Source organism: Acanthaster planci, linkage group LG04 (genome assembly GCF_054643075.1).
Source record: "Acanthaster planci isolate LZ-2023a linkage group LG04, COTS_SCS, whole genome shotgun sequence".
In the NCBI taxonomy this organism is placed as follows: domain Eukaryota; kingdom Metazoa; phylum Echinodermata; class Asteroidea; order Valvatida; family Acanthasteridae; genus Acanthaster; species Acanthaster planci.
In genome coordinates this window covers 12,516,505-12,543,101 of record NC_141780.1, presented here as the reverse complement: position 1 = coordinate 12,543,101, position 26,597 = coordinate 12,516,505, and the positions used below count along the sequence as shown (strand labels likewise).

Below are 26,597 nucleotides of genomic sequence, written 5' to 3'. Positions count from 1 at the left end.
AAACAGTCAAGAAGGCGAAGTTTAAAAAGGCCAAGAGTCATTGACAATGTGAAAGCGGCTTCGCTACATACGTCCTTTCCGGTAATTCTAGACATATGAAAGATATGATGAGAAAAACAATCAAGAAGAAGAAGTAGTTTGAGCTTGTGAGCCTCTGGTGTTTGTTTGTTTGTTGGGTTGTTGGGGTTTGGTTGTTTCTTTGTTTGTTTGTTTGTTTAACATTTGTAAAATCGTGGGTCGTACCTATTTGTTTACTTGCTTATTGTCAGATGGTCCTTTGTCTGTTGTAATTCGACTTGTCTTACATGTTTGTCCATTCCATTGATGTGCTGTTTTGCTGTGCACAACATCCAAATAATGCCTTCTGCAGCATGTTATTTTATTTTTAAGTTGACAGTCCATCCACCTTTGCTCGTTTTGATCACAACGTTCAGTTCAACCGTTTTGCATGTTTTTGATTTGTTTGTTATACTAAAAACAAACATTTAGGCTTTCAGTTATATTTACAAGAATACAGATTGGTTACATATGATATGTAAATAGCATCCAGTTGTATTACGTTTTGTATTGTGGCAGGATTGCCTTTTAAACTTCAAGAAACAGTTTTGCGAAACAAACAATAAATGGCTGCCATGATTACTACTCCGAAAATCGATCTGAGATGTTCTAGGTCGTAATGGTAAATCAATTCTGTCGTTCGTTCACGCACGACTAAGTATGATGACCGTGACTAGCTCAAATTTCATTATTATTCCATTGATTCTCCGATGATCAAATTATCAAACCTTTGCCTGTCAGCTTGGCAACCGAATACTGCAACCGTTTACCTCACAGGCAGAGAATAGGAGACAGCGCAAGAGCAAAAAAAGTCCGTAAGTCAGCAAGAGCATGCATATGCAAAGACATTTATTTCCCTTTTGTGGAAATCTTCGCCCCTTTAGTGGAGATATTTATGTTAATCTCAAATAATAAAAAAAACTATGAAGAAACCGAGGTGCTTAAACCAGTGAATGACAGCAAAGAAAAAATTGGCGAAGATGACCTGCCCAATGTAATCAAGATAAAATATGTACCATGGTGCACATTAAAGGTGTCAGATTTCTCACGGCTTCGGGTCCGTTTCAAAAGCAAATGGGGTGGCCATGGGCAACATTACAACTTGAAAATTGAGTTGGTGAATATTGCCTTCTATTATGTTTATACAATAACCTGTGAATCAACAACGATGAATCAAGCTTCAGTGCTTTCATGATTAACTGTGAAGTTTGATTTTATTAAATTCATTCTTTATTTCACAAAATTAAGAATGTACACAGAACCCAGGGCACAGTTTTGAAACAGAAACGCATGCAGGGTGTAGAAGAAAATGAAACAACACTAATTAACCATTTTTAAAAATACAAAATATATATGTAAGTAAAATTACTTTAGATTAAGAAAAAGACCTTTACCCTAAGCAATAAAAAGTAGATTGTAGTAAAAAGGTTATGTTCTGGTGTAACGTTTTCTTACTCGGCTTGCTAGCCAGAGACTGTGAAAACGGCTGACAGTTTCCAGTAAAATTAGCATACAGTACAGTACTGTTGTCATTGCACTGCAAGTCACTCAGGTGCTGATTCATGGCTTTACTTCGCTGACAGTGTTTGCTGATGACAAACATTTTAAAGGAAGCGTTGGCGCTTCATCCTGTTTCTGAACCATTCAGTGTGGAAGACAGCCAAAGGATAGCAAGCTCAAAAATACGAACTAATATTTACACAGAGGGAATCAAGGTGTCGTGCAGTCTGTAGACAGAAGTTTAAGGTAGGTGTTGCTGTTCATTGAAGGTCTTTATCTGTCCATTAGGCAGCTAATGCCAATCTTGTTCCAGCAGTTTAGAGGCATAATTAACCATTTAGAATCTGTTAATAATGAAAGATGTTCCGCTCACTCATTCACACTCGAGTTGAACTTTGCAGTTATGACACATTTTAGACGATGTAGCTTTACGTATGTCCACAAGTTCGTACAGTTTTTGTTTACCCGTGACAGCTATAGGAAAGAACCCATACCCCAGTGCAGTTTCTATACACAATAATACTGAAGATCGCAATTAAAAACTGCTTGTCTTTTCATCTCAAACTGTGCGAAAAGTTTTTTTTCTTACTTGTCAGATGACTTTTTCGCGGCTTCAGGTATTATTAAGGTATGATATTGTTGGAAACAAGTCATGCACGTATTTCCAGCCAAGTATCAGTTTGATTTGTGGCTTTCCTAATAATGTCATTTTTAAATAACCAAACCAACATTGTTGGCGTGCTCTTATCCCTTGAGCATTTGAGTCTTGTTTGGGAGAGGATAAGCTAACAGAAGATAACGTCAAACACACACGCGTTTGCCAAGCGCTTCATCCTCGGCAGGCGCGTGTCTGTTTTCCTTAATGATATCACAAAGTGTCGATATGACACAGAGAGACAGCGCAGGAAGCTTTGCCGCTAGGTTTGTTGCTTGTGATATTGGATGGCTTTGAACAATACTTCTCGCCATGCTTGTTCTAACAGGGAAGTAGTTTGTGCGTCTTCCCCTCAAACCAGCTGGAATTTGTATAACCCCTCTCGACGATAAGAGGTCAGTTGCAGGAGTATCGAATATACCCCAAAGTGATTTTTCTCTTCGACGTCGATTGCATGTCCTGTTTTGTTGGATCCGATCCCCCAAAACCCGTTCTGTGATGTTTGGCGTAGCGTGGACAACCTCCTTAAAGACTCCGATGTTGCACAAAACTGTCCTTTCGGACCAGTATTCAGACAGTAAGAGGTGTCCACAAATAGGGGGAAAAGTCCATTTTCTTTTTTCACTATTGGTTGTTGCCATAAGCAGCCAATTTGTCCAGTCATATTAGAAACGCTCCTTTGGGTTACGCGTTGTTTCTGGAAAGACTTCTTGTGTTTTAACTGCAGGGTTTTTCATCTCAGTCGATACGCAAGAAAGGCAAATATGATTGATATATCTTTTTTCGTCAACGTAAAGGCCGGTTCGTACTTAGTGCGAAAGCAAAAACAAAAGCCTATGATTTTCGGATGCCATATCAAAAATTACAAGTTCAAATGCGAATTCGCGACAGTTGAACTCTTCAACTCGAGTGAATTTTGTTGCAAACGTTTCGCACTCGCATGGAGTATGAACCGGCATTGAGTATAAACGTGTTACTGCATGTGCAAAGGCCCTATGCCCGAATCAACATCTCAGTAATGCATGGAATGTGCGCAACATATTTCAAAACGATCGTGATGATGAGTTTAAAGTTTGAAATACCATGTTCCAGGGCTCAATTAACTTTCCTTTGCATATGTTCAACCTACTCCACGCATTCAACTTTTTGGGAAACAATTTCTTCCGGGGGAGGGGATAAGTTGGGACGACCACGGCTCAAGATGTTATAGAAAAAAAATCTGGTGATACTCCGCCTTGATTAGTGTCTAACTATGACTTAACTCATTAAGGTCTAAGCTATAGGCCTACGCTGCGCTACTGCTGCGCCGAACTTGATTAAAATGACGTTGGCATTAGCACGGCAATAGCGGGGCAGTTTAGCTCAACGCCAAATTTAATAGAACAACGTCGTGCCACATCCATTCAGAACACCGACAGTGCAGCGCAAATTTAATTTGCCAAGCCGAATTGGCGCTAAAAACCGTCCTAATGCCCTGCCGAAATTAAAATCAAACAAATCCAGCACAGCAGTTAGACGGCGTATAGCCTAGGCCTAAGTGCCCCCTTGTGTAAATGAGAGGCCCCGAGTACTTATCCCGCAAAAATGTACCCCAGTAACGTTTTTGCATTCTTCCAGTGAAGGGTAAATGACTGCGTCCAAAAACGTAGCCATGAGGCGCTGTATCAAGTATTTTTGCATTCCTTGCTCAAGCACCACCTCAAAGACGAAGAGAGCCGTCAATTCCTGGGACATCACTTCATCAATAGGCATCCGGTGCAAGTGAGAAGGTTTCTATGCGTTCAAAAGTGCAATTCGTATTCATGCATCGTTACAATCTGCATAAATAATCTGGCAACCAGAATTAGAAGCAATTCATAAACACCTGGGAGAATTTCACAATTCCCGTTTGTAGACAACGCGTCACGTGAGTACATATTTGTATTTTATAATGCCCGCTGCGATTTTGTAATGCCTGCTTCGTGAAAAGGGGGCCTGCGGAGCCTGGATAATAGAATGTTCACTTTGGCCTAATTTTAAATGCTTCAAGTTTCTGAAGTAAGCATAAATATCCAAAAATACAGTGTCTCCCGACAGTGGGTGGGTTTAAAATTGAGGAAGATTTGAAGCAAATCTTTACCATTTATTTAAGACCAATTATGAACTGACTTATGTTTAAAACTGTTCCATGTGGGTTAATAAATTTATTCGTCGTGACGAGAAAGGTTGAAAGTTGCAATGAATATCCTTTGCTTTAATGGCATGACATTAGAGTCATGTCGCTATCTGGCTATTATATAACGAGTTCTCAATCAAACATTACTGTCGTCTGTACTGAAAAAATGCGCCTTACAAGCAAACAAGAATATATCAAAGACATATTTGCAATTATCGACTCAATGCCAGCTACCTGTCGGCATTCTAACGAGCGCTCGCGCGTGAACAGTCAAAACGTACAGCGATCACACTGGCACCACAAACTCACTTGTTTTACATACGAAGTGTGGACACTCATTTGTTCTGCTGTTCTTAAGGTAAATGCTCCTTTTTCTCCCGCAAGGATGACTTCTTCGAGCTGCATTTTTGATGATGATTTCCTGGACTGTTCCTCTTCATTTTGCCACATATAACCTTGAACCCAAAATGCCACTGAAATTGTTTTTCGGAGACTGGAATACATTGTGTGGACATGTGCGAGTCCACACAACGCCATCATACCCCCTACATTATTTGGATTTCTTTTATTTCAGAGGTCCACACTATGTATGCCACGCCTGCACGCATGCCTCTACACGCGCCGCGCAGCCGCTCTTTGCAGGCTGTACTTTCAACAGAAGACTTATCATGAGAACACGGAAAATGAACATCAAATGTGCCATTTTGCTTTTTGATGAATTGACCCTATTGATAGCAAATTATGAAGCAAAATTGCTAAATGAAATTGTTTTTATTTTTGTGAGTTTTAACGATATCTTTTACTTTTTTCTCGACAAAAGGTATTTATGTATGAGAATAAAAGTGTGGTGGATTATGTATAACCTTGTGATTTATAACGCTGAGGGGCCTGGTTGCTGATAATGGCTCCCGCTGCATACACATTCCACCACACTTTTATTCCATTATTAACCGACTTAGTGTACCAGCTGTGACCATGGAGCTACATGTACATAATAAAGCTGGGTGGTTGTTAGAATAGCCGAAGTGCACCTGCAAGTCATGTTGAAGAATGCGCACGGAACCCCATAGCTTTCCTTGGTTGCACCGAAAATAATATTGATAAAACTATGGCCAGCCCTGAGTCCAAACCGAACGAACAATTAACAGAATGTTAAAAGTTTCAGATTAGTACTTAAACTGAGGGTAATACATTCCTCGGTTCATCTTGAGCAGAAGCACCGCCTCATCATTTGAAAATTTGGTGGGGAGTGTTCATTTGTTGGTAGCGAGCCTAACACGTACATTTCATAGCTGTTCGTGAACCAGCGAAGAGTGGATTTATCGGAACCACAACTATTAAATAAAAAGTGCAAGGTTTTTTTGCCTCAAAGGTTCCGTAGTCCGCAAATTCAACAGCAACAGTTTAGCCCCTGCTGATGTCTTTACGTGGCGTTGGCAACTTCAGAAAATGACACGGAAATTCCAGCCACTTGCCCGTGATGCCTCATCGGTTTGGCTGATATAAACTGATTAGTACATAAATATGGAGCAGTACTGAGTGGGCAATTCCATACAGTTATTCCATCGGATCCAACTTGTTTCTGTCTGGTCACAGTAGTGTCATTATATGCTCATACTCAAATATACGGGTGCAAACCATGTATTCTCATTTCGCAAGAATGTTAACTTGTTAAAGTGTAGCTGCAATGAATTTTTATTTTACACAATTTTTCTGCATCTTTGTACTCTTCTTCGTTGCATGAAATCTCTTTTACACTCCCATTTGGTTAAATGCAGTGAAAAGTGCATGTTTTAAAACAAGTTAAATTATCCATGCAACTGAGGGCGCTGTTGCTGTGAAATCATCTAGGGGGACATAGTTCAATGCATAGGTGTTTCTGTTCAAAATGTGAACCCAGAATATACCTACTGAAAACATTTCTAAAAGAGAGGGATTGACATTTTCAGGAAAATCTACAGAAGTGCAGGACTTTTTTGTGTACAAACCAATGCAACATTGAGGCTTCTTCCTGAGATGACATCACAGTTTTGCTCATGAATATGGAAATCTCATTAGCATAAAAACCAAAAGGGTGTTAAAATACCCTTTGGAATAATGAAACAAAAGTTGAAATAAGATTAACTGAGACAAAAAGGTGCATTTTGGAGGTTTGTGATCACAAATTTGATAGCAGCTACCCTTTAAAGCCTTCAGTTCCACCGTGACAACGATAACAATTTCATTGCTGTATTAAGGGAAGCTGAAGTATTATAAGTAATATCGACAGAATTATTACAAAATGATATGGTGATTTTACGACATGGACGATCATCTCCGTTCCAAACCAGCATATTAAAAATGTGTATTTTATATTGCAAATATCAATCATTTATATTCAAGTAGAATTATTGTTTACTTCAATCCCACCGCGCTTCATTCGTGCCGTAACGTAGGCATTTTTGGTATCTGAAAATATTAATCACACGTTAATTTAAAACTGTCCCAAACGTTTGATTACGGAGGTCTTGATCAAATACTCTGATAAAAATTACAGTCATTACCAGATATTTCCGCAGAATGGACCGGATGAAAGTGCCAACATTTAGAAAACGATAAAGTCAGATGATAGCGTTTAAAAGCACAAGACCTTTGCACAAGTATCGAGGCATAACAGAACTGTACTGATGACGTACCACTGTGTTTACCGCAGTGCATGTTGGGACTGAGAATGGGGTTCGTCGTATGTCTCGAGTAGGAGAAGTAGCACGCGTAAAAGTTACTTTTGCTTACAAGAAAGTGAAAGGGGGCAATTTCCATGTGTCGAGACTTTATATTTCCTTGGACGATTCAAAACGATGGTTACGCAAAACAGCGGGCTTTTTAAACAGTCATACTCGTAGACACGTTTATGATAGCAGTGTGTACGTCGATGACCCAATTCTATTCCGCCAATGCACTGCGATAAAGACTGACATACCACCAGCAGAGCTGTTCAGAGGGAGAGTTGCGACATCAGTGTCTCATTTGTTGGAACCAAAATGGTGGATTATGCGTCAGTGCACAATGGCAGTTAGGGCACATTAGCTGCATGCTTTTTAATGAACAACTGTTTCGGTTCCAAAGTGTAAAGTATACACAGCTCTGGTCATCAGTATAGGGCCGTTAGGCCTATGGTTCACTGCGTCGACACTAACATTAAGACGCCTAGTGTTAACAAATTCATGCAACGTCACTTCACTCGGCACGTTTGTCATATTTTTCTTAAACAGAACACAAGTACTTTGTCTCTATAAGGGTGACTAAATCTTGTAAATGTCTGATCTGACAGCTGTGCATCTTCGCTAATGTCCGTGAGCGATTACTGAATGTGATATCCCGGGAAGTGGTACGTTCCGTCATGTTGTACATTTACACATTAGGCAGAAACATGTTTGGTACGCAAAACTTAATGTTTATGGCTTTCCAAAATACAATGACGCCGCTCAGGAAGAAACACAGCCAAGATAAAAGGAAGTACTCCCACAAGCCAGTCAGTCCATCAGGTCATGCCTTTCGAAACGACTGAAAATCGCTCAGGTTTCTTAACGCAGCAGTTTGTCACTCTAACACGCGTCTCGGGGTGCACTGTTCCATATTTAAGGAACCATTGTGTACTATAGTTTTACCACCATGGAAATCCGTTACCGCTCGTCTGTGTTAATGAACGCCTGGCGTAAAATAGCATTAAACAATATTTTGGCAAACATTTTGCACACTGTACATTAACGTCAGTTTCGGTGTTTGCTTTGATACGCAGTTTGCTATCCAAAAATTACTGTGGCCTTACTTTAAAATGTGTCAGGAATGTTCTATTTGCCGGCGACGCGGTGATCCAGACGGATGATGAACCTGGCATCACAGATCAGATTGTTTATGTGTCATGTAAAATAGCACAGCTGAAGAGACTGATTTGGGTGCAAAAGGTTCTGTGGCTTGTTTGGGAGATATATTCAGCACAAGGTGATGATGCATTGGCAGCCCCGTGGTATTCTGCAGTATAGAATTCGGTCTTTAAGCTGTCGTTCGAGTTACCTGTTCACAAAGAGTCTATTGTCAGTAGATCTGAAAGTCAAACCATAGAAGTGACGTGGTCCAAGTGTTCAGCCGACACAAGTGCATCGTGGGGAAAAGGCTTGGGGGGGCGCTCATGAACCATTCTGACAACATGGCCAGAGCATCTCCGCATCCGCTCTAGTGCGTGGACATCCAGTAAATCTGCACATGTTTTACTGCTAAATTATATACGGGTGAAACCAGGTTCAGCTTTTTAGCATGTCCATTGTCATACGGGGCTATTACGTCAAGGCAAATAGCAGCATAAAAGATCAGCCGTGCAAAGATTGACACTTGTGTGACCTGAAAACACTCTTAACTAACCATATCGTGAGCTTTGAAGCTTTTCATGGTGAAGTGGCAATTTAAGTAAAAGGTTTGCAGTAGGACCATGCAAAGGTGTCTCTTTTGTGAGTATGTCTCGTGTGGTGTGGCGCCCCATCCTGACATCAAACCAAATGAGTCTCCTATACCTCAGGACATGTTCAAAGCCGCTCACATACCCTCGGCAACCTCCCCCCACATTCCCCTCCATCAGATTGACACACCTCACTGATCACCTGGCATCCCGTGTTCTGCTTGAGTACCCTTGATGGGACCCTGAGTTAGCATCCTTTCCACACCCTACTGCCTGTAGACACCATAAGCTGCTTCATTTGACTATAGACAGAGCATATTGTCCGCTCTAAAGGTTGAGTACCCTCCAGTTCTTTGCAGAACCACACATACTTACAAAGGAGATATTGTTACATGGTGCTACCGCAAGCCTTTTACTCAACTAACCCTTCTGGTCGCATTACGTCATGGAATGATCGAGCAGTGGGTAAAAATCAAATAATCTTCATTGTCTTCTCCTGAGGGCCCTGGGAGAAAATAAATTATTATAATCTTCCAGACCGTCCTCGGCGCATTGTGTCAAATGTCTTGATAAGGCCAGCAAAGGTTCTGAAGAGTTCACAATGACGCTCTTTACACTTCTCCTGGAAGTGTCCTGCTGCAATAATCATTGTGGCCCTCTTTGAAGCAGCACTAGCTCTCTGAGAGCAGTGCTTGTCCAAGATATACAAGCAAACGGCTCAGCAGAACTCCAGTGAGGATCTTCCGGCGACTGAGAGGAGCAGTATGTCGGAATGATCGCAGAACTTACGGTCGCCCTTCTTTTAGTGTCAGGGCATTCTTAAACTTCTGAGTCTTGTAACTCCTTCAGCTTAGTCTAGAATTCACGATGGGCAAAGACAGGCAACGTTTTTTTGTGACGAGCTTTCATTTTTGCAGGCTTTATGAAGACCTTTTTCTCGTTCAAAAGAGTGAGCGTAGTTCTTGTTGAATCACTACTGGTTTTGCGTACCCTGGAGCTATTCGGTTGACTAGATGTCCGTCTAGTCATCTTCACACTGGTAGCCGCTAGGTGGTGGTTATCGGGGTTTTTTTTCTCAAGATCTATACGGAGGTTCTACTCAACAGATACGAGTCGAAGTCTGGTAACGATGAGCCCCTTGCCTACCCGGGGAAAACGTAGTGTCACGAGTCGGTCAGTTAGTCCCTCAGGGAGGAGAGCGAGCTCTCCAACCCGAGATTCGCGTCGCTCCACTGCTCTGCTATGTGTATAGCTCCTATCTCTGTGACCTAGACCATCCTTGACGAGGCTCGTAAATTTTATTTTGACCCATTTTAATCGAGTGGCAGAAGTCAAGGCGGTTGAAGAGAGGGGCCTGCGAAAAAATTTGAGGATTTAAGAAGATTGGAAAAGCTTCATACCCATACATATCTCTTATGTAAAGGTCAGCATTCAGATGAAAAACTGAAAAAAATCGTACTGGTGCATGACTGAGTAGGGCCTGAGGAACAATTGGTTATTATTATCTTACTGTCTGGTTTATCAGTACAATGTCTCGCAGCCTAATGGTTAATTGCACAATTTTACATTGAACACATAACTAAGTCAAAATTATTTACAACATACATAAGTATATAATTATACACCGAATAAATCCTCTGTTGCAGGCATTTGTTGAATAATCTGGTAAGCCTAGTTTAGATTTAAAAAGGTCAATAAAATGAGTTACACTGAATCTTTTTCACAAAGTTGCGACAGTGGTTTCCCTCCTATTCACAAATGTTTCGAAATCAAGAGTTATGAGAATATCATTGTGTTCATAATTCCATCTTAGTTTACTCATAAATGTTCAGGACCAATATGGAGCGCGTCATTTGTAGGGGCGTAACCATGGGGGGCCTGGGGGCACGTCCCCCCCCCAAAAAAAACCAAATCCCGGTGCCCCCAGGTTTCGCCCACTAAATAAACGGATGAATGGATACTGAACAAGGCTAAAAGCTTACCCCCAAAAAACACACTAGTGAAAGCTGGTGCCCCCGATAATATGCTGGTGCCCCTTGTGCCCCCCCGTAAACTCCTAGCTACGCCACTGGTCATTGGCCGATTCCACCGCTCATCCAGTTAGTGACGTCATCCTGGTGAGTATCCATCTCCTCCCGCTGCACTGCGGGTTTTTTTCTGATAGCACCAAAAATTCCCTCTGGATCCCGCCTCGAAAACACAATTTGTGTGGCAACAAATCTTATTGTAGTCCATGACACACGGAACTCATCTCCTTGAGTACGCCACTAGATTTCCATCACTTAATGATCTGGATATCTATGAGGTGTAGCAAAACAAATACAGCATGGTCTATTTCTGGAGAGAGGTCGGCAAGCTGACCTACACCTCGAGACCAGTAATGAGTGGCGTTTCCGGGGGCAGGGGAAAACTTGCATTAAGTCCAATATGTTAATGTGAACAGTCTGTTGTTGAGTTCGCTTCAAATGTCAAATCATCTACCGGTACGTACTTCCAATGTAATTTGCATGAGAATCATGCACAGCGTCATTCATCATAATGAGAAACCAAATCGAGGCTATTTTTTCTTTTTGGAATCCCTTTTTAAGATAAACAAAGTCATAGAGATATTATGATAGTAATCATAATTTCATCCGCTCATTCCGCCGGAGCCGGGGACAGATAGACAAATCCCAGACTCATCAATGGTTCAGGGACTTACTGGCTACCCTCGCCCGGTTTGGCTCGCCTGCCAAAGCAACTGCTTTGGTTGCGTCTATTTCCACCTATATGTTTTTATAAAACCAGCAGGTGAGGACTATGGTCTAGGTGTGCACTACACTCCTAGAGTCTAGGCAGATGATGAAGTGCATTTCGAAGGGGCAGGGCAGGCTCCCCACTTCCACCAGAAGTCCAGTGATGCCCTTATTTTATTTCATTTATTATCATTTATTCCCATTAATAGATGTCTTTTAGTAGAATTCAGCAAAAAAAATCCCAAAAATGTACGCAACGTTTGTGCAAGGAGTAGCTACACTACGAAATAGATAATTCTCAAAGGACGCCATCTTCGTATGAAAAATGAGTGCGTACTCAGTCCCACCAGGGCGTGTGCGCAGTGTGCAAAATATATGAACACGCGTTGATCCAAATATCTTCGAAATACAATGCATCAGGGAAATTTGAGTAAACTCAGATGATTTGAAGTCACTGCAGATGCACTTGGCAAACTGTAGAAAAGTGGCATCATTTGAAGGTGCTTTCGAGCCTGCCACTCGTGTTAACTCAAGAATACTCCTGAGAGCACAAGGGGCAGGAATACGACCTGCTGGTCAGCCAGGGTATTGTACTCTCAGTCATTGCATGAGTATACTCTTAGTCTGAGAGTAATGCGCACGCATCATTTTCCTGTACTCAGGAGTCAACAAGGTTAAGCGGGTATACAGTTAAGAACAAAATTATTCATACCTCTTATAAATTTTAGGTTTTTTGTGTTTTTCTAAAGAATGAAAGGTGGGCGCATAATATTGAGAAATAGTTTAATACTTTTAGCTGTCAGGTATAAATGACGTATGCCTTGGTTTTACCTAATTTGCATAACAAAGAGAATGCTACATTGTTTAAATTCTGACACGTTCAGAATTATTCATACCTTCTGCATGTCATGGTATTTGGCCACATTTCTCCGAAATGCACATGCTCCAGACGTTCCTAGATTGTGCATGTTGTTTTTGAATATATGCAACAATGGACACATCCTCTAAGAATCTGCTCAGAATGTCATCTTTTGCAATTAATTTGTGGAATGTCATTGTCAGCACTCTGCTTCTAGGGTATAAATTAAAGTGCAATCGTGGAGTCTGCCTCAGTTGCTGTGAACATGGCGAAAACTATGGAGCTCAGCAAGGATCTCTGCACAAGCATTGTGAATGCCCACAAAGATGAGAAAGGCTAAGCTCTTCAGAGTACCAATTTTCCACTGTACAGTGCATCGTCAAGAAGTACAAGAAGATCAGTGCTGTGAAAAACATCGACAAGCATGGACAGAAGCCGAAGGTGTCTCCTCGTCTGGCGAGGCCCTTTACAACTCCCGAACAACAGTCAAGGCACTTAAGCACAACTTGGGTGAGATGGGAACCGAGGTTTTAACGCAGACAATCTGCCGTTCACTGCACAAGGAAGGGCAACATGGGCGTCGTCCATGATAGACCCCTCTCCTCAAGACCCCTCTCCTTACTCACAGGCATCGAAAAGCTCCGCTCGCATTTGTCAGAGGGCACCGAGACAAGGATAGTTTCCAGTCACCCGTTCTATGGTCAGACGAGACGAAAATGGAGCTGTTTGGCCACAGGGATGTCTCCTTCGTTTGGCGCAAGAAAAGTGAAACAATCAATAATAATTTTGTTGTTTACAGTAGATCTATCTCACTGGACGCCATCTTTGTAGTAAATTTACAGCTGCGAATACAACGCCAACAGGTGCTTGTGCGTGCGGTGTGCAAATGTTCTATCCTTGAGCGATGTATTGATCCAGTGATCTTTGAAATACAGCGCAGCCGATGCGTGTCACGAAAAGTACGGCAAAAATGCGTGTGCATGCGGAAATCTCTAGAAAGTTTCATATGAAAGAGACCTATATTAAGGCCCACTCTGTTGGGTATTCATTTTACACTGCTGTCACTATAGTCCAATCTAGACATAACCGGAATGTCAAACAGGCTTCAGACGTCCTTGAATATAGAAATGCCGTCTGAATGTCTGAGCAGCCCAACTGAGGTTTGTGAATCAAATGTGTTTAGGGATGATGGAGCCTGACATACATGTACAGTGAGAATTTCTGATGACCAGCAACCGTTGGCTCCAAATGAGATTGTGCGCTTGCCGGTCGGCCACACTATACTAGTGTCCAAAACAGAAGGATTTGCCACAAGTGTAGTTGCCAGCCCCTGCTGCCGAGCTGACAGAAGTAGACTAGCTTTTTCTGATCTCTACCCTTGACCCCTTTTGCTTGGTTGGCCTTACTTGGAGAATGATAACTCCCGGCCCGCCAGCATAGCTCTCAGGGTCATTGAAGTACGTAAACTTTCCCACCACGATACGGCAAGTAGTCTAGAATTCATCAATTTTTCGAGGTAGCCACTCCTAATGAACGTCTGACATGATATGTGAGCTCTCGCTATGAAATCGCTGAGTCAGCGTATTCAAAAAACATCATGATGTAGAGTGTGCATTAGAAACGATACTGGGCCGTCGATTTGTTGTTAGCTGTCAGTTAACCCATTATTATGATTGCGTCTAGTTGAGAAATGACATTGTTAGAAGACTTTGATAATGTATTGTGATCTCCAAAAGGCTATACTTTTGGAACACATGAACTTGAGTATCGGAGACCACAGTAAGTTCCGTTCTGTTGCAAATTGCGTACCATTCTCTCAGCTTGCCGTTTCCGCGTTTGATCTAATTGCATAACGTTGATGCCGCATGAATTTTTAGAATAATTAGTCGGTTTGTAAGGTGTAAAGATGGTAATAACCCACTGATTGGTCAAAAAAGTCTGAGGTCTTGCAAAATTAATTTTCGAATCTGCACTCTCATGTTACGGCCGTTCAACTCACAAATGTGTATTCCACAGACTCTACGTGATATGAGGCACTGCAAATAGTTTGCAATCTAATTTTGCGCCTTTACGGGTAAAGACAACTGTCCACTGTGAGAAGGTTCAAGTCACCGCTTCTGTTGCCGCGTTTTTTTTGGCGGCAATTCATCCTGAAACTGATTTCTAGCGTTTACCGCAAACTCTTCATATGGCAGCAGCTGCCGTCTCGAGTGACGCGTGGTTGCAATTGTCGCCCTGCCCCACATCAGTGTTATTGCTCCAAATCCCAAGGCCCCAAACATTGTAGTTTTAAAACGTGTTGGAGCTTTCCGCCATTCTTCATGCATTGAATTACTCTGATGACAGACTCAAGAATGTAAAGTTATCATGACAATATTGATCTGGGTGTGGAGAAGGGAAAATAAATCTGAGCTTCGCTGGGGATTCTCGGCAGGCTCCAACCTCAGAATTTTAATGTAAGTCCATCACCAGAAACCTGATCATGAACTTTTTTTATGAGGTCAGCGCCTGCGGAAAACAAAACATTCACGACGTCTGAATGAAAAAATGATCATGGAAATGAAGAAGGAGCCCAAGCTCATTTAATGACAGCGGTGGCCTGTAATACGAAACTCCAAAATGTACATAGGACACACGAGAGAGCCCCTGTTTCAAGGCATTAGAATCAAAAACACGAACTGAACACATCAAAGCCTCGTCGTTTTAAATTATGCAGATAAATCCTATTATCGTTTCCTGTCAAACATTTGTTCCTTTTCATTGGAACTTTTATAAAACCTTCCTTTACCTAATTAACGCGTGAATTAATTGAGAAGCACGGACTATTTGTGCAATATTGTGTTTAGATATATTTATGTTATAATGTTTATAAATTATTTGGATGGTTCGACCATTTGTACCGTATAAACAATATATTTATATAAGCATTTTACTTCAATAAATACACCTATAAAGTGTGCATCCCAACAATGCTCGTTTCTATATCTCGTCTGGCAAGTCTGTTATGTACGTGAATATGAAAATGACCTCCATTTCATGAAAAAGCCCCTGAAGTGAAATACAACCTTGCATTTTTTTCAAAGGGAAAGAATCGGGCAACGTTTTACGCTATAAACAAATAGCCAAAATGTACCTTTTATTTTAGCAACTCTGAATGTTCAGCTTTATTTTCTTAAAGTGTTTGAAAGCCTTAAGGACACATGACAAGTCCCAACCACAAAACACATCTTTGGATGTTTAGTAATTCAGACTGGTGTAAAGGAAAGCCATCGACAATGATTTTGAACAGTCGTTTACAACTACAATGAAGTACAAGGTCTCAGCATAACGTAGATACACAATGCGTGTGTTTATGCGTACACCAGCTGGTTTCATGTTGATTACCACCAACGTGACAGAGAAGTGTCGTACCTTTCGAGTAGCACAAAAAATTTTGCGGTGTACATTGGCTTCTACGCTCTTTTCTGCAGTATTACTTAAAAAAAGAGGGATTTATACATTCAAATGAAAGCATGCCGCAACTTAATTAAAGGTCTGGCATGAGGTTTATTTGCAATTTCAAAGAACCAATGTATTGTATCACTACCGCTTTTCATCAGAGCGCTGACTATGTGCGTCGCCCATATAGAGCAAATGATACCAAACAAATACGAAAGTTAGAAGCCTGCACGACCATCAAAGTCACCGCGTTTGTGGGGATGATTTTTAGCTTGAAGAAAAAATGTACCTGATTACTGGGATTCCAACAATGTTTTCCTTGAACAGAAAAATCAAGACAGGTTGTAATTGAAATTTTCACTATCGATAATATTGTCATTTTTTATTTTTTCTCTAAAAATATCATAATCCATCGCACATTACGATATAATCTGTCATTTATCGCAGGGGGTTTGATGGTCATGCGCTTCTGCGTAGGTGTGGTACGTTTATGTTCATGTGCTGCATTATTCATTCACCTGCCAGGTAGTGGCACTTGTTCAACTGCTCCTACCTATGGACGTCGAACATGTTAACCATTAGATCACCAAAATGGGACGGTCGGTAAATCCTAAATATCATACTTGAGAGAAAATAATAGCCTCAGCCGAAACTGCTGTTGTTTTCGAAAGAAATAAAAAAAATTGTGCAGCATCGTTGGAAAATTTGTTTTGATTGACACGTCATATCTGTTAACAGGCGTATGTTTCTTTCTAGTGTGGTGCGTGTAGCTGAGTGTAGAATCAACTAAAATGCTACCTATGTACTTTAAGCTATCAAAAACACGCCCTCACCATTCTCCAAACGCACAATGAACTGAAAGATAACGATTAAAAGTAAATTAAAATAAAGTTAAATTTTATTCATGAAAAAAGGAATTTTCTTCGTAGGAACAATGTTGACATCTAACTATCACCTCTGGGGAAGGTATAGTACAAAGTGCTGGACGTGTATGCTTGGCAAACATGGCTGCCCTTTCTGAGCTGCAAGGTGGAAGGCCTATTTTCACCAACAAAACTGCAATTTCCCGATGTTATAAAACCCATTTATACAACCATAACCTCCTCTTTGCCCATGATTATTGGTATAAAGGTCCTACATTTGTTAACTGAGAATTTTTATGTCCGGGAACCACACTCTCATGGTGGTCGCGTGCACGAGTCGACTTGCAGCGACCATGGAGCTACACTTATAAACTGCTCAGTTAGATGAATCACGGACCTTGGGTAAATGGTCCGTGGATGAATCCACAGCGTTTTATGTTTGGAAGAGGCACATCACTGCACTCGTACTCAGAGGTAAGTTTACGGACTACTCTTGGTCGTGGAAAACTCCACTTTTGGTGAGGGGAGAGCAATTGCTCATTTTTTTTCGACAGACGAACCTGGCGTGTGCTGTTCGCTCACTCGGGAACGCCCTCTAGCCCATAGTTTTTACAAGTCTAAAGCATACGGCCTCCACTTCTTAAGTGCCTTTTTCTTCTTCGGTTTCTTGCGTAATTATGTTAAAATTTTGTCTATTCGTATTTCATCATTCACGAGAACACAGTACAGTTTCTATGGTATTCTTGCAGTTTAATTGCTCATATTATGCTTTCTTTTTCAAGACCGAAACCGTGCGTGGACTGTTTAATGTAGACCTGTTTTTACATCGGTTCCTCAAATAAGTTTCACCGTCATTGCACTGCATGGCTATTCTGTCTTTGCCATTTTATATGGCTTTCATGATGTAAAGAGTCTATTTCTCCTTCCCTGTTTGCCTTAATATGGAACGTCTTGTCTTTGTGTGTTTCCTTCGATAGCCGCGAACATTTTGTGCCTTGCATGCAGGCACATGTTTGCCAGTCCTGTTTAACCCCCCCCCCCGCGCCTGCCAAAGGTATGTCATTCTACATGACAACGTAATGTTCCTAAGGACGTCAATATTACACCAGTAGATTTCTAGGTGATGCTTCACCTTTCCAGAATAGAACTTACTCTTGAAGTACAAATAAAGGGCTTGGGAGTAGAGGTCAAACAACTTAAACTAGAAATCTGAATCCCAAGAGGCCGTTTCACTTATCAACCAATGTCAGGGGCTTATTTGAAAAAACACGAAAATAACTACTATGGGTGCGAACGTACGGTAAATATGACACCACGAAGTGGGTTTTAGTGCTTCTAAGATTAACTGACCCACTGAAGAAAAGGTTAGGTTCGAAATGTGAGGTAAAATGCCAACACTATGTAGAATTTTGTTTCTGATTACATTAAGTTTTCAGCGACTGTTCCTGACTGCTGGGTTTCTGGTTTGTTAATTTCGCTTTTTCCCCCTTCTTTGTTTGGCTATTTTTATTTTTTTTTGATGACCCGTCTGCATGCAACGATATTGGATATCACTGTGAAGACTACTCCAGATGATTCAGGTCGTCAGGGGCACTCTCCCTCTCTGTCTCTCTCTAAAGTACATAAAAAGTATTCTTTCATCTTGACCTCTACCTCCAGTTTTATTTGAAAGTATCATACTTCAGAATATTCACGGCTGTGTTTTTGAAAATTTATTAAGAGCTGACAATCTCAAAAACACTCGAGAGGGGCTTTCGTTATACATTGCACTCTGCTTTTAATTGGATTAATTTGTACCTTCGAGAAAGATCTAAACGTCGAGCCCTCCAGGATTTCGGATTTGCCATTAATTGCTACGATTCATACCGATCCAGCAAGTTTAGGCTTCTCTGTTGCCTGCATTATGTCGATGTATTGTTTAAAATGCTGTACGTATATTACATAAACTTGGTTTTGGTACAAAACTGGCATTGATTAATATTACCACTATTAATGAAAGATGAAAGAAAACCTATAACTAAAGAGATCTTCATGATTGGTTTATCGCGGAGTCGCTTCGCACATCGCTAGCTCTGCGAAGGAATTTTCGATGTGAATACACAGGTCTCGAAGCGCACGGCACCCCACCCCTTTCCTGGCCCAAAAGAAGTTGAGACTTTCTGATTACGAGAATACTTTGCCCCAAAGTTCAACCAGCCAAACTTTAAGGAACTCAAGTTCCCACTACTGCTGGCTTGTGCACTCATAATCTTGCTAAGCTCTCTAATAACTTCCGTGAACGAAAGAAGCAGACTTCCCGACGAGAACTCTGACGGCACAGATCTGGGACTCTCCTGAGCTATCCTCGCGATAATAGATTGTATGCAGTTACAATAGCCTCTGCTCGAGGGCAACGGCCAGAAGATCAATTGAATTTACCTTTGGGTCCATACTTCTGCAGTAACCATTAACATGCACGATTTCCCGGTGAGAATCCAGTTGAAAACATCGTCTTGTACAACAGAACACATCCAGCTGCATTAGAATTTCAGATGGGCAAAACAGCCTGATCTCATAGCACCAGGGCTGGGATCTTATATATATATCTTATATCTACCAAATAATCCTGAAATATCTTACTTGAAAGAAAGGCCATGACAGTCTCAATCAGTCTGTAAAATATTTCTACCCAGAATGCTGTAGTTTTCGATAAAACAAAAATTTTGTTCTCTTTTTACGATGGTCAGCCGACCATCATAATAGAGGTAATTTCACTTCGCATATCACATCCTTTAACAGGCGCCAATTTTCTTATGTAGTGTTTGCAGATGTTGTGGGAATTTCCATTAATGAGTGGATAAACCTAAAAGTAGCTAAAAGTATACAGACATTATTTCACCAAAAGCACTGTGAACTGAAATTATTGAAACCCGAGTGTTAGGCGTAAAGTATAAAATAAACTGGGTTAGTGTGAAGTTGAATTTTATTGAAGGAAAGTTTTTTTTACGGGAAAACCACCCCTCGATAATAATGGTATGATCAAATATGGCGGCTGTATCCGAGCATAATGATTTTCGTCTACAAAAGTACGATTTCCACACGTTAATCCTTAATCGTTAATTCTTTTTTACGTATAATTATTAATGACTCAACTATGAATGGAGTTTTAGACTTTCATCGACGCGTGTGAACTGACCTGAAAGTGCACGCACGTGCATTATCATGATATAGGCCTACTCGTTTCGATGTCACGGACACGAGTCGACTGCTGTGTTCCTGGGTGAAATTTGTCCACGAATCTGCAATGCTACATTGTCGAGGAGACACATTACTCTAAGGTAAATTCACTGATTACTCCTAGCCGTTGAAAACTGTTCCTTTCTTCAGGGAATGAGAACCTGTCATGCTTGTTTCCCACTTTGGCCACGTGGATGATGTTCGCTTGTACTACGAACGCCCTATAATCCATAGATTTTACGCAAGATAAACTACAAGACCTTCGATTTAAGCGTTGAAAAGACCGCGCTGTCTTTCCCGATTTTTCACAAAGCAGTTGACTCAAACATGAAACAAGTGAGTGGAATGTAAGTTGCAATGAATATTATACACCGTAATCAGCCAATATTGTGAAATCACGACAAAGAAAAACAATGGTGTACACTACCTTTAACACCATCACCACTGGCGGCTTCAGTGGCATCATAAAAGAAACTATGTCAGGTGTAACTCGGACATCACAGCAGAAAACTGCATCAAGACTACTAGCATAATTAGCACCGATAGCCAGCAGCACAAACAGTGCTCTCACCAGAAAGAACATGACAAGTATAAATCAGACAGCTGTTTCTGCGCCCTCAACAGTACCAAGAATTCTAGTGGCACTAGCAACTGCTACAACACAACAGTACCATAAAGCATTAGCAACATCAGAAGCTACATCGGGACCCGACCAAATAGGTGCGTTGATAGCAAGATTCGGAAATCTTTATTACAAAATCATCTTCCAGCTGTTGGAACTCATCTTAGCACCTCACACTTTTGTTATTTTCCAAATTCGTTTCATTTGATTTTGTAGTCATTAACGTGTACGGGTCTGCCATATTACAAGCTCCTTCTTCGACCACAAGCTTTAGGCATATAAATATGTGAATAAAAAACCTAAAGACAACGCAATTTTTTGGAGGAACTCACTACAAACAAACAGACGAAAGAGTCGTTAATGGCATGTAAATGATAAATGGCCAAATGTACAAGCTTCAGTTCTTTATAGTTCATTCTCTAACATCAGTCAGCTCGCTTTGTCCTGAGATACCAGTTTATCGTTAATACCACTCTGTTTATGCGGATCGTCTTTTCTGTCATAGAGCCCCGCTCTTCGCGTGTTTATGGTTTGTCCAAGCTCATTTATCTTCCGCAATTTCTGGGCAGATATGTATCATAAAGTGGAGGCCCGAGTGATGGAGTGGTTTCAAGCCTGCACGAAGATCGTCTCCTGAGAGATGCTGTCGTCCTCTCAGAACTGAAGTCTAATTGACGAACGCGATATGTCCGGTATCAAACCGGATAAATCCCTGGGAATCTGCAGTTAAGTACAAAATGCTGCTACACCGCGACCAGAGCCTCGTCCAGACAATTAGATCCACTTTATCAAAAGGGGACGGCAACAAATTTTGCATCACAGTATTGTTGTCTCAGTATTAAAGGCTCGCACAACTCGATTTTAAGCTTAATATAAGCCTAGTCTGTGTCCGAATGACATTTACAGAAGAGAATTAATCTCTTATTTATTTAAACTCTTGGCATTATGTATATAAGGATATACAAAAAGGATACAGTATATAAGTATGGTGCCTCCGCGTTCTTCCGGTAAATCATACGGTACATCTTTGTCATCTTCGCATTTTCTCTTCATCTTATCCAGAATTAAATCGATTTGTGCGAGCCGCCTAAAGCTAACAGATCTTCGAAAACCTTGTATAGATCTTGATATACTTTGTTCGGGCGAAACTTCCGACTTCATTCTCCTTACAATGCTTAACTAGCTCGGGGGGGGGGGGCTCCTGAAAGAATCGAACCCCATCGGCCGAAAGATCCATATCGGGATCAGTTTAATCGTATGAAATTGCAAACCGTTCGCAGTTTTGCCATGAAACATCATCCGCCCCGTGTAGGAATCAAGGTCAATGTGAATTTAGATTTTATTTTTGTTGTGGTTTGTATGTTCTACATGCTTTTGTCACTCGTTTTATTTTTATCAAAACTAATTTGTGTGTATGCGAATTCTGATCGTGGTGCAATATAATGGAGGTCGTATGTGCCAGCGCGGCATACATAGAGCCCACACGCAGTCTTGCTTTTAGAGGACATTGCGTTTTCCTTTGCTTCCACAATACAACACTATCCTATGGACTAACTACTGGTATTTACCACCGAGGACAATAGATTTATCGTCGAAGACAGGGAAACACCCTTTGTGTTCTGTCCTCCACGGTAAAGCAAAGCCTGTCTACAAAAGAGGTGCACATAATGCAGGCATAGATGACGTTGTGTGGACTCGCACACGTCTACGCACACATGCAACCTCTTAAAAACAGTTTTAGGTGAATTTTTGGGTCAAGGTTTGTTGTGGCAAAATGAAGAAGAACGACTCAGGAAATCGTTATCAAAATCCAGTTTGAAAGAGCTATAACAGTAGGAGAAAAAGAAGCGTTTCCCGTTTTCTTTACAACAGGAAGATAAAGGAATGTGAAACAGATACGGTTGTGTCGTGTATGAGTGTTTTGGGGTTGGATATTACTGTGTTTTCCCTGTGTTCACTTGTAGCGTGTTTTGTATGTGGGTGACGCCGTAGAAGAGGTTTTAGATTTAGTGATTTAGCTTGCTTTACAACAATCCTGCTGTAGCTTGCATTTTTGTTTTGTCCCGTATTTGGAAACAGTCATTTTTTACATCACATTTAATGTTTGGGAATCCTGTTTTTAACTGCACGTCCGTTATGTTTGTAATTGTGATAGTAATTTGAGTGTATATTATACACATATTTTAATAAATTTTTATTCGATGTTCGAAATAATAATTGAAATGATTGGGACAGGATTATCAAATAGGCTTTAGTAGGCACTGTGCCCAGGGCCTTCGGGAAGTTTGGGGGTCTTGGAAAATTCCGGTGCGTACCATAATGGCACACATTTTCACCCAAACCAACATCCCCGCCCTCGAGAACTAGGTAATTTGTAATGCCTTTCCGTCTTGGATAGTGGCAGGAAGAAAGAAGGGGGGTACACGTACGTTCCCCTGTCAAATTCGCCCAAGTTTTATTCATTCTATTTTTTTTCATTGCAAGCTCTAGAACTTGCCAGTATTTAGCCCAATGGCATCCCATTTTAAATGATTTACAATATGAAACAAATCGGTGGTTTTTCTTTCCAAACCCCAACCTGGAGCCGCCACCAAGCTCTCTGACAATCACTTTGTCACGAGCAAAAAGGAATGTAGTGTATTAATAATGTAATGTATTAAGCACTGGTGGATTTATGTGCTTTATGGATATCTATACTACAATTGCTATTATTTACTAACCGGGCGGGGAAGTGGGGTTTGTCGAAGAGATTTAGCAAGCCACGGGAGCCCAGGGATACTGTGATCGGTTTCAATTTCCTCTAAACGATTTCGAGTTAACGCTTCGAAGGTATTACTGATCTTTCCTACTTGATTTTTGCCCGATAGCTATAAGTCGTTGTGAGCAAACTTAAACCACTCCCACGTGGGCTGTTCCAAGCTAAAAGCCCAAATCTAACTGTTCAGAGGTCATCATGACCATTAAATCTTCCACGGTACCGTATTACCCGACAGTGAATGTATTTCAGGGCCGGGGCTGGTGTCAGTTGAGTCTAGCCTGAAAATGGAAAATCTTCTGCTAACATCACGACAATCGTAAGGTACAAACAATAAAATGTGAAACTTTGTCCCGTTCTTTCGTTTTTGAAACGAATTGATATAAAGACAAAAAGGAATGCCCTTTCCATCTGTACTCAAAGCTGAAAGGAAAGAAGACGGTGTGCAATTATACCAGAAGACTTCGTATCCACAGTTCTGCATTAATTACCGAAGTTTTGAAAAGTCTAATTCCCCTTTCCACATAAACTGAGTATAAAACGTATAAAGAAACATAAATAAATACTTGTGTGGGAATATTTTGAGCACAACTCCGCAAAATTGTAAGCACCATAACGATGAACAGTAATGGCATTACTATTCCCATTGTCAACTGAAAAGGTAGGGAGCCGAAACTCATGTTGTGCCGATGAATGAACACCGATGACTAAGGGTGCTATGTTCTTTCAGATTTTGAAAATGTAAGCAAGCCCAACTTTCAACCTCTCCTTGGCGTTTGCCAATGTATGATTTCGGGATTCGGTGTTTGACATGTGCCAAAAGAAAATAGTACATAGAAGATGGATTTGAGCGCACTTAGAAAAATGAGCTTAGAAACAGTCGCAGTATAAACTAGATCAAGGTGAAAATATGTTTGAACTCCACTGACTTAAAATTCATATTTCTGAACACACTTCTTTACTTCATAGCTAATGTAGGTTTGTGAAAACAGTTGCTTTAAAAACAATGTTATGATTATCCGTCTATTTTTTTACTCTGTATACAGGGACAATGAAAATTTGACATGATAGACTCACCGTTAATCGGTGTCGAGTTCTTCTCCGTCCTTTCCAGAAATGGCATTAATGTTTTGGTGAAAGTGAAAGCAACGATCACTTCCAGTTCTGGGAAACTCTCCAACTCCCGTGAAAACCTCTGCATGTCCCCATATCCCATCGTTTCCCCAACCACAAGCTGGAAGGCCACGCAGATGCCCCGCTTGGACGCGTGGAACAAGAAGTCGCTCATGGCCGACCGGCCGTAGCTGTTGTCCACCGCCAAGATTCCAACCCAGTTCCAGCTGTAGTGCTTGATGATGTCGGCTATGACCACGGTTTGGTATCCGTCGTCCGGGATAGTCCTGAAAAAGGTCCGGTACTTCTCCCGGTTGCTGAGCAGGGTGCTGGTGGCCGAGTAGCTGATCAGGGGCACCCCGAAGATCTGCAGGAAATCCGCCATGGTGATGGCCGACTCGGAGGTGTCGGGTCCGATAAAGACAAGGGAGGGATTGTCCGTGTGAGGGAGGTCAACAGGGGTGTAGGTCTGGGACCCATTAGTGTTGACCAGGCGGAGGCAGTTCATGCAGGCTTTCAGGCCGATGCTCTTCCGATTACATATGTCACGAATCTCGTAAGTCAGAGAGATATTGCGAAGGAGAACAGAGCGGTTGTTGATCTCTTCTACAGCGAACATCATGGCCCTGGCCCGTAGGTAGGACAAGATGTGATAGCTGGAGCACCGCTCACGAATTGGTCCCTTAGTCAGGCTGGCGTCGTCCACCGCGATGCGGTAGTGGATGGAGAAGAGACCGCACAAACTCACTAGCTCCTTACCCCCTGCCTCACCGCCGAGCTGGCTGAGGCCCGCAGGTGGCCCAGATGTCATCACCCGCGATATCACGACGGCGGATAACAACACTGTCACTAACAGGTTGGCCATGGGTAGTAGCCAAGCCTTAGGTAACATCCTCAAACCCGTAGCTGCATAAGCGATCCTCACGAACTCATCTACAACATTGGACAGTCACCCTAACCATTGCACGACAGACCGGCGCAGTGAAATCTTAACCACTCGGACTTCAAAAATCACCGACACTCGATGATGTTAAAAGACACTCTTGCATTTCCCTACCCCCGCTTTCCACATCGATTATAATCATCTCTTGAAATATCCAAGTAACTAGACTCTGCCCACTTAATGTTCATTCTGTTTTTAACAGCGGCCTCTAATAACCCAGTTCAGGAAGGGTGCTCCATGTGCGAAAGATAAGACTCCCTACGTGCAACAACACCTGCTCGGCTTTGCTCGCTGATGCCCGACTCGCGAGCACAAGCCGTTTGCCAGCTCCGGTTTCGTTCCCAACCCCGAGGCACGGCTTTCAGTCTCTTGACCGGGAGGGGAGGTGTTGTGAGACTTTCTAACGTCACTACGAATGCAGGCGCCGACAACTCTGAAGTCTTATATCTTTCCACTACGTGCTTGCAGTGACCAACGCTACATTGAACTCGCAACTGTTGGAGATTAACCACAATGGAACATTGTGTGCATATACCTTGTGTATACAAAGCATACAGATAATGCAGTGTTGGTTTCATGTTTTCCAATTTACCGCTCTGATGGGCACGGTTGCCTAAAATTGTATTCATATCACAACAATATAGTTGTAACATGTTATAATTTTGACCTCCTCGTGTGGCTTGAGGGCACACACTCATCACCGTCTTTTATCACTTAAAATACGATTTTCCATTTTGTGGCATTGTTTTTGTTTGTTTGTGGTGTTTGTTGGTTGGTGTGTTGGAGGTTTTTCTGTTTGTTTCTTATCAACATTCCACAGATTACAGCTGGCGCCCTGCTTTTTTCCAGAAAAGAACTATTTGTACGACAATTATTTAGAGTCTCCAAATCCAGGATTAGCTTAACTCTAACAATTGTAATTTGGCATTCATCAGACGACGCCTCTCTCCGTAAAGCTTTTGTCATTACCGCTATGGGCACCACCAAGTAGGGTTGCATAATAATCTCTGTCTTCCTAAATGATTCATATCAGGCAAAACCACGGTCCAATTTTTATATCCGAAAAAATAATACCCCGGCAGTTTCATTTCCTAAAAAAAAAGCACTTTCTAAGAGTAGGGGAAACATGTGATCCTTCCCCCTGCAGAATATGCCACTCGAATATGATGGTGGATTCGATTTTCAGAACCCACTGATCATTATGACAAAAATCAGGGCTTGACGTTTTCTAACACAAGGGGGAGGCATTTATCA

General features: G+C 41.5%; 1 protein-coding gene across 1 annotated transcript in view; it reads right to left on the bottom strand.

Moving 5' to 3' along the window:
* LOC110984914 (extracellular calcium-sensing receptor-like) overlaps positions 1-25,802 on the bottom strand; it is a 73,446-nt gene extending 47,644 nt beyond the window's left edge. The window contains exon 1 of the mRNA XM_022245548.2: positions 24,365-25,802. Within this exon, the coding sequence (XP_022101240.2) occupies positions 24,365-25,292 (928 nt within the window). The 5' untranslated portion in view covers positions 25,293-25,802. The remainder of the gene's footprint in view (positions 1-24,364) is intronic.
* Between the last annotated feature and the right edge of the window lie 795 nt (positions 25,803-26,597).